We start from the raw sequence: 21,115 nt of genomic DNA on the forward strand, positions 1-21,115 counted from the left end.
ACTTTTACTCCTGCCTGAATAGCGCGTGGTGTTCTCTTCATGGACTACCTAATGAAACCTACCTACTTAATATACCTTACATTACTGAAATTGTATGTTGGGCCCTGTTAAAGATTGCTGCCCTCATGATTTTTTTTGCATCCTAGAAGGGGATAAACAATAAACCAAAAATATAATAAATGAATGACAGCTGGTCTGTAAGCTCTATGGGAAAAAAAATTGAGATGAGTAAGAAGAAACAGCATCAGAAAATAGGGTTGAGTTGTAAACTGAAATAGGTCTAGGGGCTTCCCGAGCAAAGCAACATCTGACATGCAAATATCTGGGGGATGAGCATTGAGGCTGCAATGCTTGGTAAGAAATGTATGCATTATCCTGCCCATGTAATTGTAGCCCCTCTGTACAGTATGTTCTCAAATAAAATAAAATAATATTTTTAAAAAACCATATTTTTTAGTTGATACCTTTTACTGACCACAATAATGTGTTGAAAGATACAATATTTTAAACTCATTACTTTTGTCTAAAGATCACTTGTATCTTAGTTTCTTAAGTACGTTCCTAATAAGCCACAAGAGCTTAGAAATGATCAATTTAATAAAGTATTAGAAACCATTCATACAAGCAATAGTCAGGGAAAAAGTACATTCAACATGAGAGATGAGCTAGATTTATCTTGCTTAAAATATACACATTTTTCAAATATAAATACAGACTAATTTGTCATACTAAGCCAGTTATAAAACTAATGATAAGCAAGGTCATCAGATTTATTAACACAATAAATTTAGTACAGAAGTATGGATTTTTAAAAGCTTGTTAGTTTCCACCTAATTGGGTGAGACTAGCACAATGTTTGTTTTTACCTTCCGGTGGTCTGTTGGATGTTGCCACAACGACGACCCCATTTTTGAACAGATTTTCAAAAAGCTGTTTCAGAATCATGGCATCAGCAATGTCAGTGACCTATGGACAACAACATATTTGTTTTATTTTAATTTCACTTCTGCTCTAACATATTTGTTAATGGCTCATCTTTTTTTAAAAGATGGAAGTGAATTCCAAGAGAAAGTCTAATTATCATCATGAAGAAGAAAGTAGATAATTAAAAGCATGAAAGACCATGTAACAGTCCTTTAAACTTGACTCTTCTTTGCAAACCTATCATTTCTAGGCAAATTATCAAATGGTTTTATGTTAACTTCTTTTATAGAACTACAGGTGGAAAGCATAGATAACTGTCCTAAACATAAGAGAGTCTAATAAATTAGAATATGACCAACTCACTCTGTTTACTGTCATTTGCCCCTCCCTCCAAAAAAAATAAAGGAGACAAAAAAAATAAGAAAATAAGAATATTAAAATACATAGGTTGTTTACAATTTCTAATACCTTTCTGGCAAAGGTCCCTGGAAAGGTGACTTTAAATGGTCATGAGACTTTAGAAATAAGGACAAGTAGCCAGTGAGACATAATCAGCTGCTGTTGAAAATAGAATGATATGACATAGATACTATTGTGCAATTGTTGCACAAAACAATTCAACAGATGGCCCATCACAAAAATAAGCGATTTCATTGTTCTTTGTAAGTGCCTTCTATTACTGTCCATGAATAATCAAAAGGCACTGCAGTCACTTCCAGCACAGCCAGCCTCTGCTAACCTTCACAAACACAAATACTCCTTCAAAAAGAAAAGGGAAAAAAATCCTTTACAAGAACAGTTAATACAATGCTTTTTTTTTTTTTTAAAGGAGACTTCTGACAAAGCTAGCATAATGGACATAAGACTATTCAGTCTAAATTAGGTTAAGAAAAATATAACTATTGATCTTTTCTAAAATTATTTTAAAAATTCATGATTGCAAAGTAAACTTAATGATAACTTCTTAGAAAAGCTTTTAAAATTTGAAAAGATAGCCAAAAATGGAAATTATCTTTAAAAGCCAATGTAGAATAGTTTTATGTTAACTTCTTCTATAGAATTACAGTAGAAAGAATAGATAGTGTCCTAACCATTAAAGAAGATTAATTAATGAGAACATGACCAACTCACAATGCCTACTGCCATTTGTCCCTCCCCTCCCAAATAACAGAGGAGGCAAAAAAATAATAAGACAAGAATATTAAAATACAAAGACTGTTTACAATCATTGAGGGAAGTTCCCCTAAGAATATAACATATTTTCTATATCCCCAGTGCTAAAAAAAAATGTTTTGCAGTTTCTTTGAAAATACCTTTCAAATAATCTCAAATAAAACTTGTTTTATGTAATACTAGCTAAATATATCACATTATTATTTTAAAACCCTTTTAAAGAACATAGAACCTGGAATTCTTTCAATTTGACCAAAATACTAAGAGTTACCAACTAATCAGTTACAACGTAACTATAACCTATATTGAATAGATCTAAGTTACTTTTCTCTTTACAGGTGATATCTAACTCAAACATTTATTGATTTCTTTACCACCAGAACAAAACAAAATCAGGAAAGAAGGATATAGGTGCCCTCCCTCCTGCCCACCCAATCTTGGGCTGTAACTTAAAAGCATATTAACTTTAAAAAATGAGTGAAGATCCTTAAAATTGAAGACTTTAGGGACTTCAAAAGTGGAGATTAAATGAAAAGGAAAGTGGTGCAGATATTATTTAATTTGGAGCTTAGGATCATTGTCAAATTTTGCTTCCGCAAAATCACTCACAAAGAAGTTCCTTTTCAAATGCTCAAACACCAGTGGCATTTCTGATGAGGGGACAGAACAAGCTTGCAAATGTTAGTAGCAACTGCACTTTTAAAATAGATTTAAAATCCAATTTAAATTCCCAATACATTTGCCTTTTAAATACAGGTTACTCAACTTAAGACAACAAAACAGTCATTTACCTATATTTTCAAAAAAAATTAAAAATAGTTTTTGTGCTCTAAGGTTCAGAAAAGAGAAGAGACATTTAGCTTTTAAACATAATACAGAGGTTTAAACTGAAAACTGAAGGAAGCAAAGAGTAAGGGCTTGTGGCTGAGTTATACTTTGCTGCTTTAATACTATAGAATAATTTTGCCCTATCAGAGAATTAACTTGGAGAAGCTATGACTAATTAATAAAGCAGGAGTCACTTGCAGCAGCCGGGTGCCAATGTATACTCTTTTGATCTTGTCCCCGCACTAGTTCAGCTTTGCTGGGGAACAGTAATTTTACAGTGTAAGTGAACAGAAGACAATTGGCCCTACATTCTTGGAGAGCTGGCGTTTTTTAGCACCCAGCATTTCATTACCACCAGGAACAAAAGAGAAGGCTACAGATTACCAATAAGGGTAGTCTGCTAATAGAGTAGAGACATTTCATTAGCATTAAAGAGAAGAGATTTTTTTATGACCTAGAGTTGCTTTCCATTATGACTCACTTAAGTAAAAAGAAAAAAAAAAACCTAATGGTTAATTTACATGTGTAAGTGCCTGAGTCTCAGTCATCCACTGATTGGTACAGTGCCATGTAATGAGTGACAAACATAAGCATGCATTATCAGTAATTAGTATTAGCACAAAAATAAGCACCTAGTTTTTATTAGCAGTTTTTAATAGCTTCCCTGTTTTATAAAAACGGTTAAAACTATTTTTCAAATGATATTGATAGCTTATAGAGGAGAATTTTGCATGATACTCTGCTCATTATAATGCTCTCTTGTCTTCTTTTTTCCTTTTTTATTATATCAGTGAAATATCTATTCAATATCCTAAAAAGAGACATGAAGATATAAGTTTAAAAATATATTTCCTCAGGTATTCTAATATCTTCAGAATAAATGGTTTACAACTAACATAAATATTCAAAGAGGACATGATAAATATCCTAAAGCAAACTTAGAGGATAAGCTATTTTTATAGCAACTAAATACATTATAAAAACAAATGAAATAACCTATCTCACTGGTCCATGGCTTAAATATAAGGTTATAGCAAGTATAAGGTCTTATTTCAAATCCTAGTATCATACACACATACGCATGCACACACACACACATACACAAGAAAGAAAGAAAGAAAGAAAGAAAGAAAGAAAGAAAGAAAGAAAGAAAGAAAGAAAGAAAGAAAGGAAGGAAGGAAGAAAGAAAGAAAGAAAGAAGAAAGAAAGAAAGAAAGAAAGAAAGAAAGGAAGGAAGGAAGGAAGGAAGGAAGGAAGGAAGGAAGGAAGGAAGGAAGGAAGGAAGGAAGGAAGAAAGAAAGAAAGAAAGAAAGAAAGAAAGAAAGAAAGAAAGAAAGAAAGAAGGAAAGAAAGAAGGAAGGAAGGAAGGAAGGAAGGAAGGAAGGAAGGAAGGAAGGAAGGAAGGAAAGAAACAAAGAAAGAAAGAAACAAAGAAAGAAAGAAAGGAATTGTGTGCACCAGGCGCTGGTGGCTCACACCTGTAATCCTAGCTACTCAGGAGGCTGAGATCTGAGGATCAAGGTTCAAAGCCAGCCCGGGCAGGAAAGACTGTGAGACTCCCATTTCCAATAAACCACCAGAAAACCGGAAGTGGTGATGTAGCTCAAGTGGTAGAGCGCTAGCCTTGAGCTAAAGAGCTGAGGGACAGGGCCCAGGCCCAGAGTTCAAGCCCCATGACCAACAACAACAAAAAAAAAAAGAATTGTGCATCTCATATGACAAATAAGACTGAAATGACACACTTAGTAAAAATGAATAGGCTAGTAGAACATATATCCTACAAATGTAATCTAAATGCTACCAAACATAATCTTAAAAATTCCTATTTATAAGAATAAGGTGCCAATGGCTCACTCCTATAATCCTAGCTACTCAGGAGACTGAGATCTGAGGATCAAGGTTCAAAGCCAGCCCAGGCAGGAAAGTCCATGAGATTCTTATCTCCAATTAACCACCAGAAAACTGGAAGTGGCACTGTGGCTCCAGTGGCAGAGCGCTGATCTTGAGCTGAAGAACTCAAGGACAGTGCCTACGCCGAGTTCAAGCTCCACAATGGACAAAACCAAAACAAAACAAAAATTCCTTACATTTAGCTTGGCACTAGTGGCTCAAGTCTGTAATCCTAGCTACTCAGGAGGCTGAGATCTGAGGATCACAGTTCAAAGCCAGCCTGGGATTAGCTAAAAATCAAGAATAGTGGTATGATTCAATTTTAAAAGCAAAATGGTGACGTAGACAAACTGTAACAAAGAATAAAACACCTAAAAATTCTTACCTTATAAATCAATAACTATGGTGGCAAGCTATTGAGAGTCTGTTGGTTGAAATGTTCAGAGCTTCTCTAAGGAAAGGGTTTGGGCTTCAAATTGTGTTAAGTAAGGTGCCAAATTTCAGTGGAATTCAAATTCACACAATCTGAATTTTATTTAGAGGTTCTCCTAATAGAGTAATCCTCACTTTGCTCTATTGTCTTAAAATTTCTATTTCAAACAGCTACATTACTTGATTAAAACAATTAAAATGATAAAAATAAATCAGAAAGTATTGTACTATACTTAGTAAAGGTAAGGATAATTTTTAGATTCTATCATTAAAACATGTATTAAACTCTTACCCAGCTCTAGAGCTATATATTTAAACACATAACACAAGACTTCACACTAAGGAAAACATATAACATAATATAACATGATACTGAACTTAAGCTGTGAAACCTAGTTCAAGTTACATAGCCTCTGTGACCTTAAATTTCCTAATCAATAAAACAAAAGCAATGATAATATTTACCTTGTAAACTTGTAATGAAATACTTCTAAACCCTAAAGAAATATCTGTGTTTACTATTTATTTTACAAGAAATGTTAACTATGTTTATTATCTATATAATCTATATGTTACACTTATATTAATTCCATATTATTAATATGTAACTGCATAGAATTTTAGCTGTAAATAGAATGATATACAACACAGTGGTCAAAAACATAGTCAAGCCAGTTACTGTGGCTCACTCCTGTAATCCTAGCTACTCAGAAGGCTGAGGATCACAGTTTGAAGCCAGCTCAGACAGAAAAAGCACAATTAACCAGCAAAAAGCCAGAAGTAGAGCTGTGGTTCAAGTGGTAGAGTATCAGCTGTAAGCAAAAAAGCTAAAGGGCAGCATCCAAGGCCCTGAGTTTAAGCCTCAGTACTGGCACTCAAAAAAAAAAAAAGAAAAAGCACACAGAAAGCAGTGAATAAATAGTAACTAATATCATCAAATATATGTAATTGGAGCTAAGAAAGTAGGTCAGTGATAGCTGTATGTCTAACATTCTCCAGTCCTGGGTTTAATCCTTAGCACTATACCCACACACAAACACACACATGATATAAAGAATATGAATAACAGATGAAATATAATATTCTCAATAAATGAGCAACATCTCACTTTGTAAAGGATGGATTTAACCAGTTATCAAACTAGCATGAGAAAAACTCAACTATATTTCTATATAAACATACATGAATTAAAATAATGAGATATAATTTTTGCCTATTCTTTTTTTTTCTGTCAGTCACGGAGCTTGAACTTTGGGCATGGGCACTCTCCCTCAGCTTTTCAGCTCAAAGTTAGCGCTCTACCACTTGAGCCACAGTGCCACTTCCTGTTTTCTGAGTGGTTTATTGGAGATAAGAGTCTCACAGCCTTTCTTGCCGGGCTGGCTTTGAACCTCGATCCTCAGATCTCAGCCTCCTGAGTAGCTAGGATTATAGGTGTGAGCCACCAGTGCCCAGCCATTTTTGTCTATTTATTTAAATTTTAAAAATGGGCTTGCAAGCATGGCTCAGGTGATAGAGCACCTGCCTAAATTAAACAAAATGTTCTGATAATTGACAATGTTGACAGAAAAAAAAAAAAACACATGTGGGTTAAAGTTATAACCCACCTTAGGTTCTGCCAATGCTTGAGGAAATGCTGTGGGGGGAGGAGGGGAGGGGAGGGTTGTTAAGGGAACTGCTTCAGTAGTTATTTAGCCTTAAGTTTCATTCATTACAATTTACTCTTTCTCAAGCACTGTTCTAGACACTTGAAATATATCAATAGACTAAAATAAGACTCATGCCTTCAAGTTTACACTCTGTAGATGAATATAGATAAGCAGTAAACATATTGAGTAAATGGTAGATTAGAAGAAATAAATACTAGAAGGTGAGATAGACAGACAGATAATCACAAGAAAAAAAAGAGTAAGGGGCATCAGAAATGTAAAGGTCAGTGGCAAACCACAATATCAAATAGAATGTTGTTATAGCCCTTGTTAAGAAGGAGATCATTGAGCAAAGATCTGAAGAAGTAAGAGAGTAACAGAAGGATGTATCAAAGGTTGCTGCTTCAGTATTCAAAATAGAGTACCAACTTGTAGGCGGAGACAAGAGGGGGAAACTTAAAAGCAAAAAAAGGGGTGACACTGTCCAAGAAGAAATGTGCTCATTACCTGATTTATCAAACAGTAACTCCTCTGTACAACACCTTAATAATAACAATAAAATTATATTTTAAAAAAGAAATATAATACCGCATACAAATAGCTCAAACTTGTGGCTAGAGGAAAGAACTTAAGAGGCCCCTCTCCTGTCCAGAAGACTGGGTTAAGAAAGGTACAGTTGGGCTGGGAAAGAGGCTCAGTGATAGAGTGCTTGCCTGGAATGCATGAGGCCCTGGGTTCAATTCCTCAGCACCATATAAGCAGAAAAAGCTGGAAGTGGCTCTGTGTCTCAAGTTGTAGAGCACTAGCCTTAAGCTGAAGAGCTCAGAGACAGTGTTCAGGCCCTTTCAGGCCCTACGACCGACAGAAGGAAGGAAGGAAGAAGGAAGGAAGGAAGGAAGGAAGGAAGGAAGGAAGGAAGGAAGGAAGGAAGGAAGGAAGGAAGGAAGGAAGGAAGGAAGGAAGGAAGGTAGGGAGGGAGGGAGGGAGGGAGGGAGGGAGGGAGGGAGGAAGGAAGGAAGGAAGGAAGGTGCAGTTGTATGTACATATTGTCCCAATTACTTGGAAGCTGAAGCAGGAGGATTGCTTTATGTAGGCAACATAGGGAGGCTAGTGTTAAATAAAATAAAATAAAAAAATAAAAGGCTGGGCTGGGAATGTAGCTTAGTGGTAAAATGTGATAAACTAGTGATGGCATTCTGGAGGAACTCCTTTCAAACCAGCAGAAGATATTTCTGGACATTGAAATCAGGGAACTCTGGCTCTGTTTAGAGATCACATCATTTCTTAAGGGATATGCTCTTTTCCTTATATTCTTGCTTTCTGTGGCACCTCTCTGTCTCCCCCCCTTCCCCCCCCCCACCATCTTCCCCTCTCTCTCCCTCTTCCTCTTCTCCTCCCCCTCTCCCTGCCCCTCTTCCCCCTCCTCTCTCTCTGCCAGTCCTGTGGCTTTGAACTCAGGACCTGGGCACCTTTCCTGAGCTTCTTTTGCTCAAGGCTAGCACTCTACCACTTCAACCACAGTGCCACTTCCAGCTTTTTCTGTTTATGTGGTACTGAGGAATCGAACCAGGGCTTCATGCATGCTAGGCAAGCACTCTACTATCTGTGGCTCTTCTCAACACTGAGTATATGCACACACTGGCCTCTTCTTGTATACAGTGAATTACAAGATCATGTTTGGAATTGTATGAGATAAAATAGCAAGATTAACATTTTTCATTCTAGAATATTTAGATCATCCTTATTCAAGGAAGGTATGTCTTCCATTTGTCAATTCTAACATACATACACACACACACAAAAAAAAAAAATGCTGCTCTAGGGCTAGGAATGTGGCTTAGTGGTAGAGTACTTGCCTAGCAGGCATGAAGCCCTGGGTTCAATTCCTTAGTACCACATACACAGAAAAGCCTGAAGTGGTGCTGTGGCTCAATGGTAGAGTGCTAGCCTTGAGAAAAAGAAGCTCAGGGACAATGCCAGGCCCTGAGTTTAAGGCCCAGAACTGGCAAAAAAAAAAAAAAAATGGTGCTCGAAAAATGAAATCAATTTGTATTTTTTGTTAGTCTTGTTTTGTAACATCTATATTTTTTCAGTGCCTTGTTGGGGAAGAAGTGTTTGTTAACTGTAGTTCCTTAATCTATGAAGAAAATAGATTGTGGACAGAAGAGAACAAGGCTGAACAAGTTGAAAATATGCTCCAAGAAGGAATGTATGAACAAGGTAAATTATAACCTTACATAACATAATATTCTCCCTTCAAGTATAAGGTTAGTTTTCCTGTTATAACAGCTAAGAGCATTCTTAGTAGATGCCTCATCTTTGCTCTTCTTAAGTTTTAGTTTATTAGGTAATTCTTTTATTATAGGTAAAACTTTATAGTAAGGAAAGTAACATTCCCTCATAGTATTTTTTTTAGGAGAAGGGCTTGAACTCAGGGCCTGTCCCTTAGCTTTTTGCTCAAGGCTAGTGCTCTACCACTTGAGCCACAGGAGGTTGCTCAGGCTAGCTTTGAGACACAGTCCTGGAATCTCAGCCACCTGAGTAGGAAGGTTTACAGGTGTGAACCATCAGCACCCAGCTTTACAGTACGTCTTACCAAGGCTTATACTGCTATTTTTACAGATCATAGGAAACTTTCCTGACATGAAATAAAAGTAAAGCATAAGTTGAAGAATTTCATTCTAATCAAATCTGTTTCTTGGAAACAGATGCAGAAGGTCCAGCTAAGGAAAGGAGACTTCTAGTTGGGCATGGGGATACAGAAATCTAGCACCTGGAAAGCTGAGGTACATGGATGGTACACAGATGCCTAGAATATATAGTAGTATCCAAAATGGGAATGGCACTGATCATAACTCATTGGGATTAGAGAAGTTCTGGAAAGTTCAGCAGCTGCCTAGGAAGTGCCTTCACCTCCCTTAAAATGTGATTCAGTCACTTTCCACATTGTTGTTATTATTGTTTGCTTTTCCTGTCTCACTAACTAGACAGAAAGTTCCTCTGTGTTAGCTGGAATTCATGACCAATTCCAAAAGCCATGTCACACAAGTCCTAAGTTGATGACAAGCTTGTGGAATAGCTACTCATAGGTATGGGACATTTAGCTGTGGGACCCATGGGACAATGGGGTCCTGTGTTATGGAACAAGGCTCTTGAGGGAATAAAAGAGTAAATGAGTGAACAAACAGCAAATCAAGGCTGGATGGAGCAGGTGATGACAGAAATCTCCATGACATCCGCCTTCTCTGTTAATAAGCAATATTTAATAAGGGATTGTCTCCCCTTGACCTCTCACATATTCAGTGTGCAAGGGGAAAAATCCTTTGTGTTGTTTTTTGTGCCTTTTGCAAGACTAGACTCATTTAGAACATGAGTATGCAGATAGTTGCTTTTGGTTCGTTTTTCCATTTCCAAACCCATCATTTAAAGGCTAAACTCAGTGGTGAGTACCCAGGTCAACAAGACAGGATTTTGCTAGGACTTCACTATCAGGGTGACATTGTAGCTTTTGGGGCCCTTAGGAACTTTTACCTTCATGAACTCCTTTCCTTAATCCATCAAAAAATTACAATTGTGTTGGAAAAGAGAAAAACAAGTATAACACAGATATAAACAGAAGCTGGAATCGTTACCACATATACATTTATGTCAAATTTTAAAAGAAACCAAATTGGGCTGGGAATGTGGCTTGGTGATAGAGTGGCTTACCTAGCATGCATGAAGCCCTGAGTTTGATTCCTCAGTATCGCATAAATAGAAAAAGTTGAAGTGGCACTGTAGTAGAGCATTAGCCTTGAGCACAGAGAGGCTCAGGGACAGTGCTCAGGCCCTGAGTTCAAGCCCCTGGACTGGCAAAAACAACAACAACAACAAAAAGAAACTAAATTAAAACATCTTCAAGTCAGGTACTGGTGGCTCACACCTGTAATCCTATCTTAGTTATTCAGGAGGCTGAGATCTAAGGATTACCATTAGAAGTCAGCCCACATGGCTGGAAATGTGGCTTAGCAATAGAGTGCTTGCCTAGGATGCATGAAGCCCTGGGTTCAATTCCTCAGTACCACATAAACAGAAAAGGCTGGAAGTGGCTTTGTGACTCAAGTAGTAGAGTGTTAGCCTTAAGCACAAAGAGGCTCTGGTACAGCCTAGAGTTCAAGCCACAGGACCAGAAAAAAAAAATTTCAAGAGCTTCTAAATGTATCATGGGCTCTAAGCACTTTCCTTCCCTGCCTTACAGGTAAGATGCTCTCCATGTTATGTCTTCTTCAGGATCTGTGCCTTACACAAAGTGTGGTGGCTTCCTTTCTTACTCTTGCCTCCTAAACTTCCTCAGACTAGAAACTTGTCACTCATTTTTCTAAATACTTTGAAATTTATATTTTTGTTAAAAGTAATTTTTATATCATATTTAATAAATGCTGATGCTATTAGATTTCTCACCTCTATGTAGAGAAAATATTATTGAATTAAATGAGAATATAAGGATATACAAACATTTTACATTTTACAAAGGTTGAGTATCAATATACCTTACTATTTTTTATATTTTATTTTTTGTCAGTCATGGGTCTTGAACTCAGGGCCTGTGCACTGCCCTTGATAACTCAAAGCTATCATTCTACCACCTTGAGTCACAGCTCCACTTCTGGCTTTTGAATGTTAATTGGAGATAAGAGTCTCATGGGGACTTTTCTGCCAGGGTTGGCTTTGAACCATGATCCTCAGATCTCAGCCTCCTGAGTAGCTAGGATTACAAGCATGAACTACCGGCATCCAGCTAAACTTAATATTAAAATGAAAAATATATTAACTGTGCATATTCAATTGTATTTAGAGTTATTTTAGTTAAAAGGCTAATAATAGAAAACTCTGATTGATTCACTGACATGTTCTTGGAAGTTAATTCTTACTGAAAGCCATTTCCTGTCAATTCCTTCTATAATACACTGATGCCTCTTCAGAGTGGCAGGAAGCACTTATTCTTTTCCATTGCATAATTTCAGAGAATCCTGAAAATATGAGACTTCAAATGGTCAAAAGAGGTAATTCTTTTCCTTTATCACAGATTAGGTATGTTGTGAGGCTTAAATTAGATGTATGAGTCAGCTGTTTCTTTATATAACAGTTAAAAATAGTCATTATATGGGGCTAGGAAGGTGGCTCAGTGGTAGAGCACTTGCCTTGCAGGTATGAGGCCCTGGGTTCGATTCCTCAGCACCACATAAGCAAAAAGAAAAAGCCGGAAGTGGCGCTGTGGCTCAAGTGGTAGAGCGCTAGCCTTGAGCTGAAGAGCTGAGGGACAGCGCTCAGGCCCAGAGTTCAGGCCCCACGACCGGACCCAAAAAAAAAAAAAAAAATTGTCATTATTAGCCAGGCGCCGGTGGCTCACACCTGTAATCCTAGCTACTCAGGAGGCTGAGATCTGAGGATTGAGATTCAAAGCCAGCCCGGGCAGGAAAGTCTGTGAGACTCTGGCAGGAAAGTCTGTGAGACTCTTATCTGCAATAAACCACTAGAAAACCTGAAGAGGCACTGTGGCTCAAGCAGTAGAGCGCTCGCCTTGAGCTGAAGAGCACAGGGACAGCACCCAAGCCCAGAGTTCAAGCCCCATGACAGACCCCCCCCCAAAAAAAAGTCATTATTTGGCTGGGAATGTGGCTTAATGGTAGAGTGCTTGCCTAGCATTCATGAAGCCCTGGTTTCAATTCCTCAGCACCACATACACAAAAAAAGCCAGAAGTGGCATTGTGGATCAAGTAGTAGAATGCCCTTGAGCAAAAGAAGTTCAGGGACAGTGCCCAGGACCTAAGTTCAAGCCCCAGGACTGACAAAAAAAAAAAAGTCATTATTTTATAATTATATTATCTTTGTGGTATATGAGGACATATAGAGCCATTGACAATTTAGAGGTGGGAACTTCTACTGTAAAAGAATGGATAATTGCCAGGTGCAGTGGTACATGCCTCTAATCCTAGCTACTCAGGAGGCTAAGAGATCATAGTCTGAGGCTAGCCCAGGGAAAACATTCTCAAGACCTTATCCTCATCAATAAAAATCTAAGTGTGATGATACACAATTATAATCTGTTAAACAGGAAGTGGAAATAAGAGGATTGCAGTCCAGGCCAGCCCTAGCTAAAAGCAAATTCTTATTCAAAGGAATACAAAAATCAAAAAGGACTGCAGGCTAAGATCTGAGGATCTTAGGCCACGAGGCTCTTATCTCCCAATAAACCACCAGAAAACAGGAAGTGGCACTACAGCTCAAGTGGTAGAGTGCTTGCCTTGAGCTGAAGAGCTGAGGGACAGCTCCCAGGTCCAGAGTTCAAGCCCCACAGCTGACAAAAAAAAAGGACTAGGAGCACATTTCAGCTGGTAGAGCACTTGACTAGCAAGGGCCTAAATTCAAACCCCAGTATCACCAATAGAAAAAAAAAAGACTGAAAAGTATTTTATTTTAGGTTTTGCATGTGACATAGTATATATGTGTTATATTTTCTTTTTTCTTCTTTCAACGACCTTTAAAAACATAAACACTTTTCTCAGGGCATAGAAAGGGAGGCTAGATTCACCCACATGTATGCCATAGTTTTCTGACCCCTGTAAAGATAGTAAAGTTAAAGTGATGAATCAAATTGATTTATACAACAATAAAACAACAGAAGCAAAATTTAAATCTTTACACTCCATTCATTATATCATTCTCTTTCTATTAAAAAAAATCTCCATTTTACCTGAAATTCATCAAAACACAGGAGAGATGCTTCTTGGCTGATTTCTTCAGCAATGGGAGCTATTGGGTCATATGATTGAGCCATGAATCCTGCTTTCCTTTTTGGCAAATTCTGTTTAAGGCGATGAATTCCTTAAATGAATGAAATTTAATACAGACCAAATACAATATTAACAGTATATTTTAAGCAACTATTTTTTAATTCCTAAGTGAAACTAGCTCAAACATCAAAATTAAATTCCATATACTACCACAGTTGATTGTTGAAATTGGTTGTGTTTCTTCTACCTTCAGATAAGTTATTCAAGTATTATTATAGTTGCAGAGTTGTAAAGAAGCTTCAAGATCCATTCTTGAATCACATCAGAGATGATTAAGTGATACATAATAAGACAGTTCAGTATATTGCTATCAATCCTCAAGAATTCAGTGATGGAATGGGGGTGATGTAGACCAAGAAGTCTAGCATATCTAATCAAAATGTTCCCTTATCTCCAGCTCATAACACTCTAGCCAATCTCGTGTCATTTAATGTTTACTAAATGCTGAACATATTAGGAAAAAAACTACAATGTTCCTGTTGTAGGAGGATTATAGCGTAGTTGATAAGAAAAATCACACACACACACACACAAACACACACATACACACACACACACACACACACACACAAAGAAATAATATAAGAATACTAGGGAGTTGGGAAGGTGGTTCAGTAGTAGAGTGCTTGCCTTGCATGCATGAGGCCCTGGATTCAATTCCTCAGCACCACATAAGCAGAAAAAGCCGGAAGTGGTGCTGTGGCTCAAATGGTACAGCACTATCCTTGAGCTGAAGAACTGAGGGACAGTGTCCATACCCAGAATTCAGGCCCCACGACTGACGGAGGAGGAGGAGGGGGAGGAGGAGGAGGGGGAGGAAGAAGAAGAAGAAGAGGAAGAGGAAGAGGAGGAGGAGGAGGAGGAGGAGGAGGAGGAGGAGGAGGAGGAGGAGGAGGAGGAGGAGGAGGAGGAGGAGGAGGAGGAGGAGGAGGAGGAGGAGGAGGAGGAGGAGGAGGAGGAGGAGGAGGAGGAGGAGGAGGAGGAGGAGGAGGAGGAGGAAGGAATACTAGGAAAAGAAACAAAAGTTACATGCAAATACAAGCTAAATGCTTACAAAGAGCAGGCCCTAATCCATAACTTCTTGCTGGGCACAGTTGCTTATTGTTATAGCCAATCCTAGCTAATTGGAAACAAAGAAGGGGGAGGGGATTGTGGTGGTTCTAGGTCAGTTCAGGCAAAGTTCTTCTTTTTTCTTTTTTCTGGTCGTGGGGCTTGAACTCTGGGTCTGGGCACTGTCCCTCAGCTCTTCAGCTCAAGGCGAGTGTTCTACCACTTGAGCCACAGGGCCACTTCCAGTTTTCTAGTGGTTTATTGGAGATAAGAGTCCCTCTGACTTTCCTGCCCAGGCTGGCTATGAACCATGACCCTCAGATCTCAGCCTCTTGAGTAGCTAGGATTACAGGTCTGAGCCACCAGTGCCTGGCTAAGGCACAGTTCTTGAGACTATATCTCAACTGAAAAAGCTGGTAGAGTGCTAGCCTTGAGCAAAAAGTTTAGGGACAGTGCCCAGGCCCTGAGTTCAAAACCTAAGACTGGTTAAAAAAAAAAAAAGGCCAGGTATGCTGGAGCATGCCTATCATTCCAGCTACAAGGGGGAATGTAAATAGAAGGATCCAAAGTTAGGCTTGCTAAGGCAAGTATCTCAAAAACAACCTATCTCAAAAACAGCCAAAACAAGAAGAGCTAGAGATATGTTCAACTGATAAAGTGATAGATAACCAAGAAAACATAAGGCCCTGAAATCAAACCCCAGTACCACCTCCACACAAAAAAAGAACATCTTGAAATAGGTACATTTTTTAACATTTTTCATCAGTACATAGTAGAAATTGAAAATGCTGGGTCTTTATACAGTTAACCTCTATTCTGATTGGAAAATACTGAATTGGTCTTGAGAACCAGTTCTGATTCCATTAGTATAACATAACCTTATTTCTGAAGTAAGGTCAGTTCTGGCTGGCACCATTTGGGCCACATGGTGGATTATAGGTCTGGCATCTTGTGAAAAGGAATGCCTCCCAGGTAATGGGCATGCCCAGATCCCTGGAGGCAGGGGCAGGCACTTGGCTGATCGGTTACTGAATCTGTCAGTCTAGTGCTTGGGACTGGGAATTTCCTGAGGATCTGCCCCCTGCACAGACCTATTTAGGCCCAGACCAGCCTAGCTGCCAAGACCATGCCACATGTGTCTCTGTGATTGTGTCCTGTGTCCTGTGTCCTGGCTCGTCTCCAGTCATCATGGTGTCCCAATTCAGCTGAATTGGCTTGTCGGTATTGAATTGTTTTTGTTATTTCTTCCCTCTTTAGCATGTTTCCTAGCTGTGTTATGTGTATTTGCATGCTGCAGGCCTTTGTAACAACTGGCAGCCTGCAGCCTGTTATCTATATAATAAAGACTCCAATATTGTATACTTTAAAATATGGCTTCTGGGGTGATTCACCTTACATTTCAAGCCAAATCAAATTTTAAAAATTAGATGTTCAATAAAGCCAACTATTTTGTAGAACTTACCCACTGAACAATCACTTCTCTCAGATCATTAACTTACTTTTGTGCACATCTAGCATGAAACCGTGAAAATGGACCCGTTTTTTCCTCTTCGTTTTCACATATGCATAAAACATGTCCATCACCATTGTTTTCCCTGTACCTTAAAAATTAAAGAAAACATAATGAAAATACTATAAACAGTATTAATGATTGCTCTAATGATTGTTCAGTAGCTTTGATATAATGAAACTATACTCCTTTATTGGAAAGCTGGAAACTCTGTTAGTTTTTTAGAAGAGGGTACTTACTTTGTATGTTAAACTATATCTTTAAAATGCTATTAGGTGCTGGGAATGTAGCTTAGTGGTATAGAGTGCTTGCCTATCATGCATGAAGCCCTGGATCCCATTCCTCAGTACCATATAAGCAGAACATGCACTGTGGCTCAAGTAGTAGAGTGCTAGCCTTGAGCAAAAGAAGTCAGGGACAGTGATCAGGTCCTGAGTTCAAGCCCCAGGACTGGCAAAAAAAAAGTGTGGGGGGAGGATCAGGTGGGGGAAAGGGGGGAGTATGGGAAGGGATGGGAAAGGGAAACAAAGAGGAGGCAACAATGCTTGATAAGAAATGTACTCATTATCTTGCCCATGTAATTGTAACTCCTTGGTACGGTATTCTCACAATAAAAAAAAAAGGATATAGATATAAAGAGCTCTTATGGACTACAATAGACATGTTATTTCTTTTCTTTTCCTTTTTTTTTTTTTTGTTTGTGAGATTTTTATACTCAGTCTATCCTAAATCCCTTCCTTCTGTAAACTGCCTCTTTTCTGCTTGGTGTGATTCTGAATTATAAGATGAATCCATGTGATTGGTGGTCAATATTTCAGGGGGATTATTATAAATTCTGAGGAGGATCATGATTCCTCCTGCTGAGAGAGCACTATCTGTCAGCTATCAGGAGCCATCTTTGCCACATCATCAGAAGACTCTGACCAAGAATGAAGCCAACAATAAAGAAAAGGAACCCAAAGATAATAAAGAAAATGAAGAGGTTTGAACAAATCAATCTGGCTTGCCAAAATAAAATTCAATACACAATATCTTTTCCTTTTTTTTTTTTTGGTGCCAATAATGAGGCTGAAACTCAGAACTGAGGCACTATCCGTTAGCTTTTAGCTCAAAGTTAGTGTTCTACCACTTGGACCACAGTTCCACTTCCAAAATTTGAAACACTTCAAAGAAACAACAATCCAAACTGTCAACATATTAATATTTACAATGTTGATTACACAAAAGTGAGAAAAAGTAAAAGATCTAGGGTTTCTATGTCTCAGGAAAAATGGCTTTCAAAAATGAAAGAAAATGAAGACATTTTGAGAAAAACAAAAGTTAGAAGAATTAGCAGCACATCTGTGCTACAAAAAGTTGTTGAAAAAAGTTTTTCAGGCTGAACAAAGATGATACCAGATGGAAACTGGTCTACACAAGGAAATGAAGAACACAGGAAATGATAAATATTTTGGTGAATATATGAAAAATTTATCATTTTTATATTTCTTTAGGCAATAACTATTTAGAACAACACTAAGTGGGCTGGGGGGCATTAGATCAAGTGGTAAGAGTATTCCCCTAACAAGTATGCAGCACTGCGTTCAAACCCCAGTCAGTACTACTAAAGTTAAACAAAATCGCAAGAATAATGTATTACCTGGGGTTAGCAATCTACATAGTTAATAATCTATGTAGACATATAGATGATGGTAATGGCACAAATATTATTTCTATTAGCATATATTGTATAAAGTGAGGGTTTCATTGTGACATGAGAATACTATTATAAGACTGTAATATAATAAAACACATTTTCCACTTTAGGGCAATCATTAAAAGGGATAAAATAATAAAATTCAAATAATAAAGCTAAAAAATAAGCTAATCATATAAACTAAAAATGTACAAAGTATAAAAAAGTATAAAAATGAACCAGTGGTTCATGCTTGTAATAGCTACACAGGAGACTGAAATCTGAGGACCCTGGTTCCAAGGCAGCCCAGGCAGGAAGATCCATTTAACCACTAAAAAATAAAAGCCAGACATGGAAATGTGATGCAAGTGGTAGAGCACTAACCTCGAGCAAAAATGTTCAAGAACAACACCCAGGCCCTAAGTTCAAGCTCCAAGAAGGGCTCAAAAATAAATAGATAGATAGATAGATAGATAGATAGATAGATAGATAGATAGATAGATAGATAGATAGATAGATAGATAGATAGATAGATAGATAGATAGATAAAATAAGAAATCATAAAATAAAATAAGAAATCAGGCAATCAAAGTTTAAGACTAGCCTTGATATGTTTGCAATACTCCATTTCATCCAAAAGCTGGATGGCATGGAATGCACCTGTCATCCTAACTATGGGAAAGCACAATTGCAGAGCATACTAGTGTATGCCCATCATATCTAGCCATATGGATTAAAACAAGTAGGAAGAGCACAGACCAGGTCAGTGGTAAAATAAAATGATACTCAACCTCAAAAGTAACTAGTGAGCCGGGTGCTGATGGCTCATGCCTATAATCCTAGCTGCTCAGAAAGCTGAGATCTGAGGACTTTGGATCCAAGCCAGCCCAGATGGGAAAGTCTATGGGACTAATATTTCCAGTTAACCACCAGAAAACTGGAAGTAGAGCTGTGGCTCTAAGTGGAAAGGTAGTAGCCTTGAGCGAAAGAGCTTAGAAGACAGTGCCCAGGCCTTGAGTTCAAGCCCCAGGACCAACCAATAAAAAAATAACTAATGAACAAAGGGACTTATAGGAATGGCTCAAGTGGTACACCTCCTATCAAGCACAAGGCCCTAAATTCAAATGCCAGTACCACTAGTTGTACTATAAGAATGAAGCTTTGAAATAATATCACTGAAGCTTTTCTGTGCAAGATATGCTAAAGATTTTCTTTTCAAGGTTGAATTATGATGTTAATCCTACCAGTTGATATAGGGACTCTGCTGGAGTTCCCTGGTTTTAAAGTCCATCTAAGTCAATCATTGAAACACATCCACAAAGAGAATAGAATGAAGTAGGCATGATGAAGCCCAAACCCAGTACAGGTGTGAGGAGTGAAATTCGAAGAAGCACATATCTTTTCTTATTTAAGCCTACCTCTCAAATCTCAAGAAAACAGTAAAAAATTAGAAGAGCTTATGATGGCATTCTGAATCTATTCTTCCAGTCAGCGAGGCCTTTAAAAGAAGCACAATGCCCATCTTTTACTACCCGTTTTTGTAAGTGTTCTAAACTGATAGCCAAAAGGTCCAGCCATTTTAGAATTCCTTTTTCTGCCAGGTGCCATTAGCTCATGCCTGTAATCTTAGCTACTCAGGAGGCTGAGATCTGAAGATCACAGTTCAAAGCCAGCCGAGGCAGGAAAGTCCCTGAGACTCTTATCTCCAATTAACCACCAGAAGTTGCTCTGTGGCTCAAGTGGTAGAGTGCTAGCCTTGAGCTGAAGAGCTCAGGGACAGCACCCAGACCCAGAGTTCAAGCCCCATGACAAAAAAAAAAAAAAAAAAAGACTTTTACTTTACTTAGCCTTTTCCCCATCTGTGGTTAAGTGGTTAAAGTAACAGGAGAAACAGAGCTGCTGATTTTCACAATGATTGAACATGAAAGTGAAGATATAGGAAGTAAGATGTTCTCAGGAAGCCAAGAACTAAAGGTAACACAATTAGATTTGCTAGCAGCAACCAAGGTGCAGGCATTGAAAACTAATAAGCATCTGGTATAAATAAGAAGTAAGGGGGCTGGGAAGGTGGCTCAGTGGTAGAGCGCTTGCCTTGCATGCCTGAGGCCCTGAGTTCGATTCCTCAGCACCACATAGGCAAAAAAGAAAAAAGGCAAAAGTGGCGCTGTGGCTCAAGTGGTAGAGCACTATCCTTGAGCTGAAGAGCTGAGGGACAGTGCCCAGGCCCAGAGTTCAGGCCCCATGACCGGACCAAAAAAAAGAAGAAGTAGGTACATATAGGTCTCAAAAGTTCCAATTAGGGCTGGGAAGGTGGCTCAGTGGTAGAGCGCTTGCCTTGCAGGCATGAGGCCCTGGGTTCGATTCCTCAGCACCACATAAGCAAAAAGAAAAAAAGCCGGAAGTGGTGCTGTGGCTCAAGTGGTAGAGCGCTAGCCTTGAGCTGAAGAGCTGAGGGACAGTGCCCAGGCCCAGAGTTCAGGCCCCACAAACAAACCCCCCCCCAAAAAGAAAACTAACTTCCAATTAGCCAATAAACTAATACAATAGAGCACAATAGAAGAGACTGGGAGCTATTTTCTAAAGGGAGAGGGAAAAGATGAAAGAATTTGAGCTTCATGAATACTGTGTATATGAGAAGAGACAGAGAAAGAGAAGTAGCTGGGTGCAGGTGGCTCACACCTATAATCCTAGCTACTCAGGAGGCTTAGATCTGAGGATCACAGTTCAAAGCTATCCCAGGCAGGAAAGTCTTGAGACTCTTATTGCCAATGAATCACCAGAAGTGGTGCTGTGGCTCAAGTGGTAGAGCGCTCACCTTGAGCTGAAGAGCTCAGGGACAGCACCCAAGCCCAGAGTTCAAGCCCCATGAGCTATTAAAAGAAAAGAAAAAAAAGAGAAGTGATCCTTTTCTGGTTCATAAGCGTGATGATTGGGTTCTCACTCGCTTGCGTGATATGTGCCTCCCTTTAAACCTTGTTATGACATGGCACATTACCCATCTGATGTGCAAAAAAAAAAAAAGAAAGAAAGAAAGAAAGAGAAGTAACTGGGGCTTGAACTCGGGGGTCTTGCACTCTTGCTTAGCTTTTTCTTTTTCTTTTTTTTTTCTTTGCCAGTCCTGGGGACTGAACTAAGGGTCTAAGCACTTTCC

General features: G+C 38.5%; 1 protein-coding gene, 1 long non-coding RNA gene and 1 other non-coding gene across 3 annotated transcripts in view; 2 read left to right on the plus strand and 1 right to left on the minus strand.

Annotated features, from left to right (window-relative positions):
* The window catches only part of LOC138819378 (uncharacterized), a 24,275-nt gene extending 6,984 nt beyond the window's left edge, over positions 1-17,291 (plus strand). Inside the window, exons 2-3 of the long non-coding RNA XR_011369411.1 lie at positions 8,990-9,116; positions 17,108-17,291. This is a non-coding gene — a long non-coding RNA (uncharacterized lncRNA). The remainder of the gene's footprint in view (positions 1-8,989; positions 9,117-17,107) is intronic.
* Afg1l (AFG1 like ATPase) overlaps positions 1-21,115 on the minus strand; it is a 169,461-nt gene that overhangs the window by 123,028 nt on the left and 25,318 nt on the right. The window contains exons 4-6 of the mRNA XM_070010860.1: positions 16,279-16,380; positions 13,630-13,760; positions 867-966 (exon numbers count right to left, since the gene is read on the minus strand). Of these exons, the coding sequence (XP_069866961.1) occupies positions 867-966; positions 13,630-13,760; positions 16,279-16,380 (333 nt within the window). The remainder of the gene's footprint in view (positions 1-866; positions 967-13,629; positions 13,761-16,278; positions 16,381-21,115) is intronic.
* On the plus strand, positions 20,866-20,969 carry LOC138819553 (small nucleolar RNA U13). The gene has a single exon (XR_011369478.1). It is a non-coding gene; the product is annotated as a small nucleolar RNA U13 (small nucleolar RNA).

The sequence above is a fragment of the Dipodomys merriami genome, unplaced genomic scaffold, assembly GCF_024711535.1.
Source record: "Dipodomys merriami isolate MVZ:Mamm:240054 unplaced genomic scaffold, mDipMer1.0.p SCAF_8, whole genome shotgun sequence".
In the NCBI taxonomy this organism is placed as follows: domain Eukaryota; kingdom Metazoa; phylum Chordata; class Mammalia; order Rodentia; family Heteromyidae; genus Dipodomys; species Dipodomys merriami.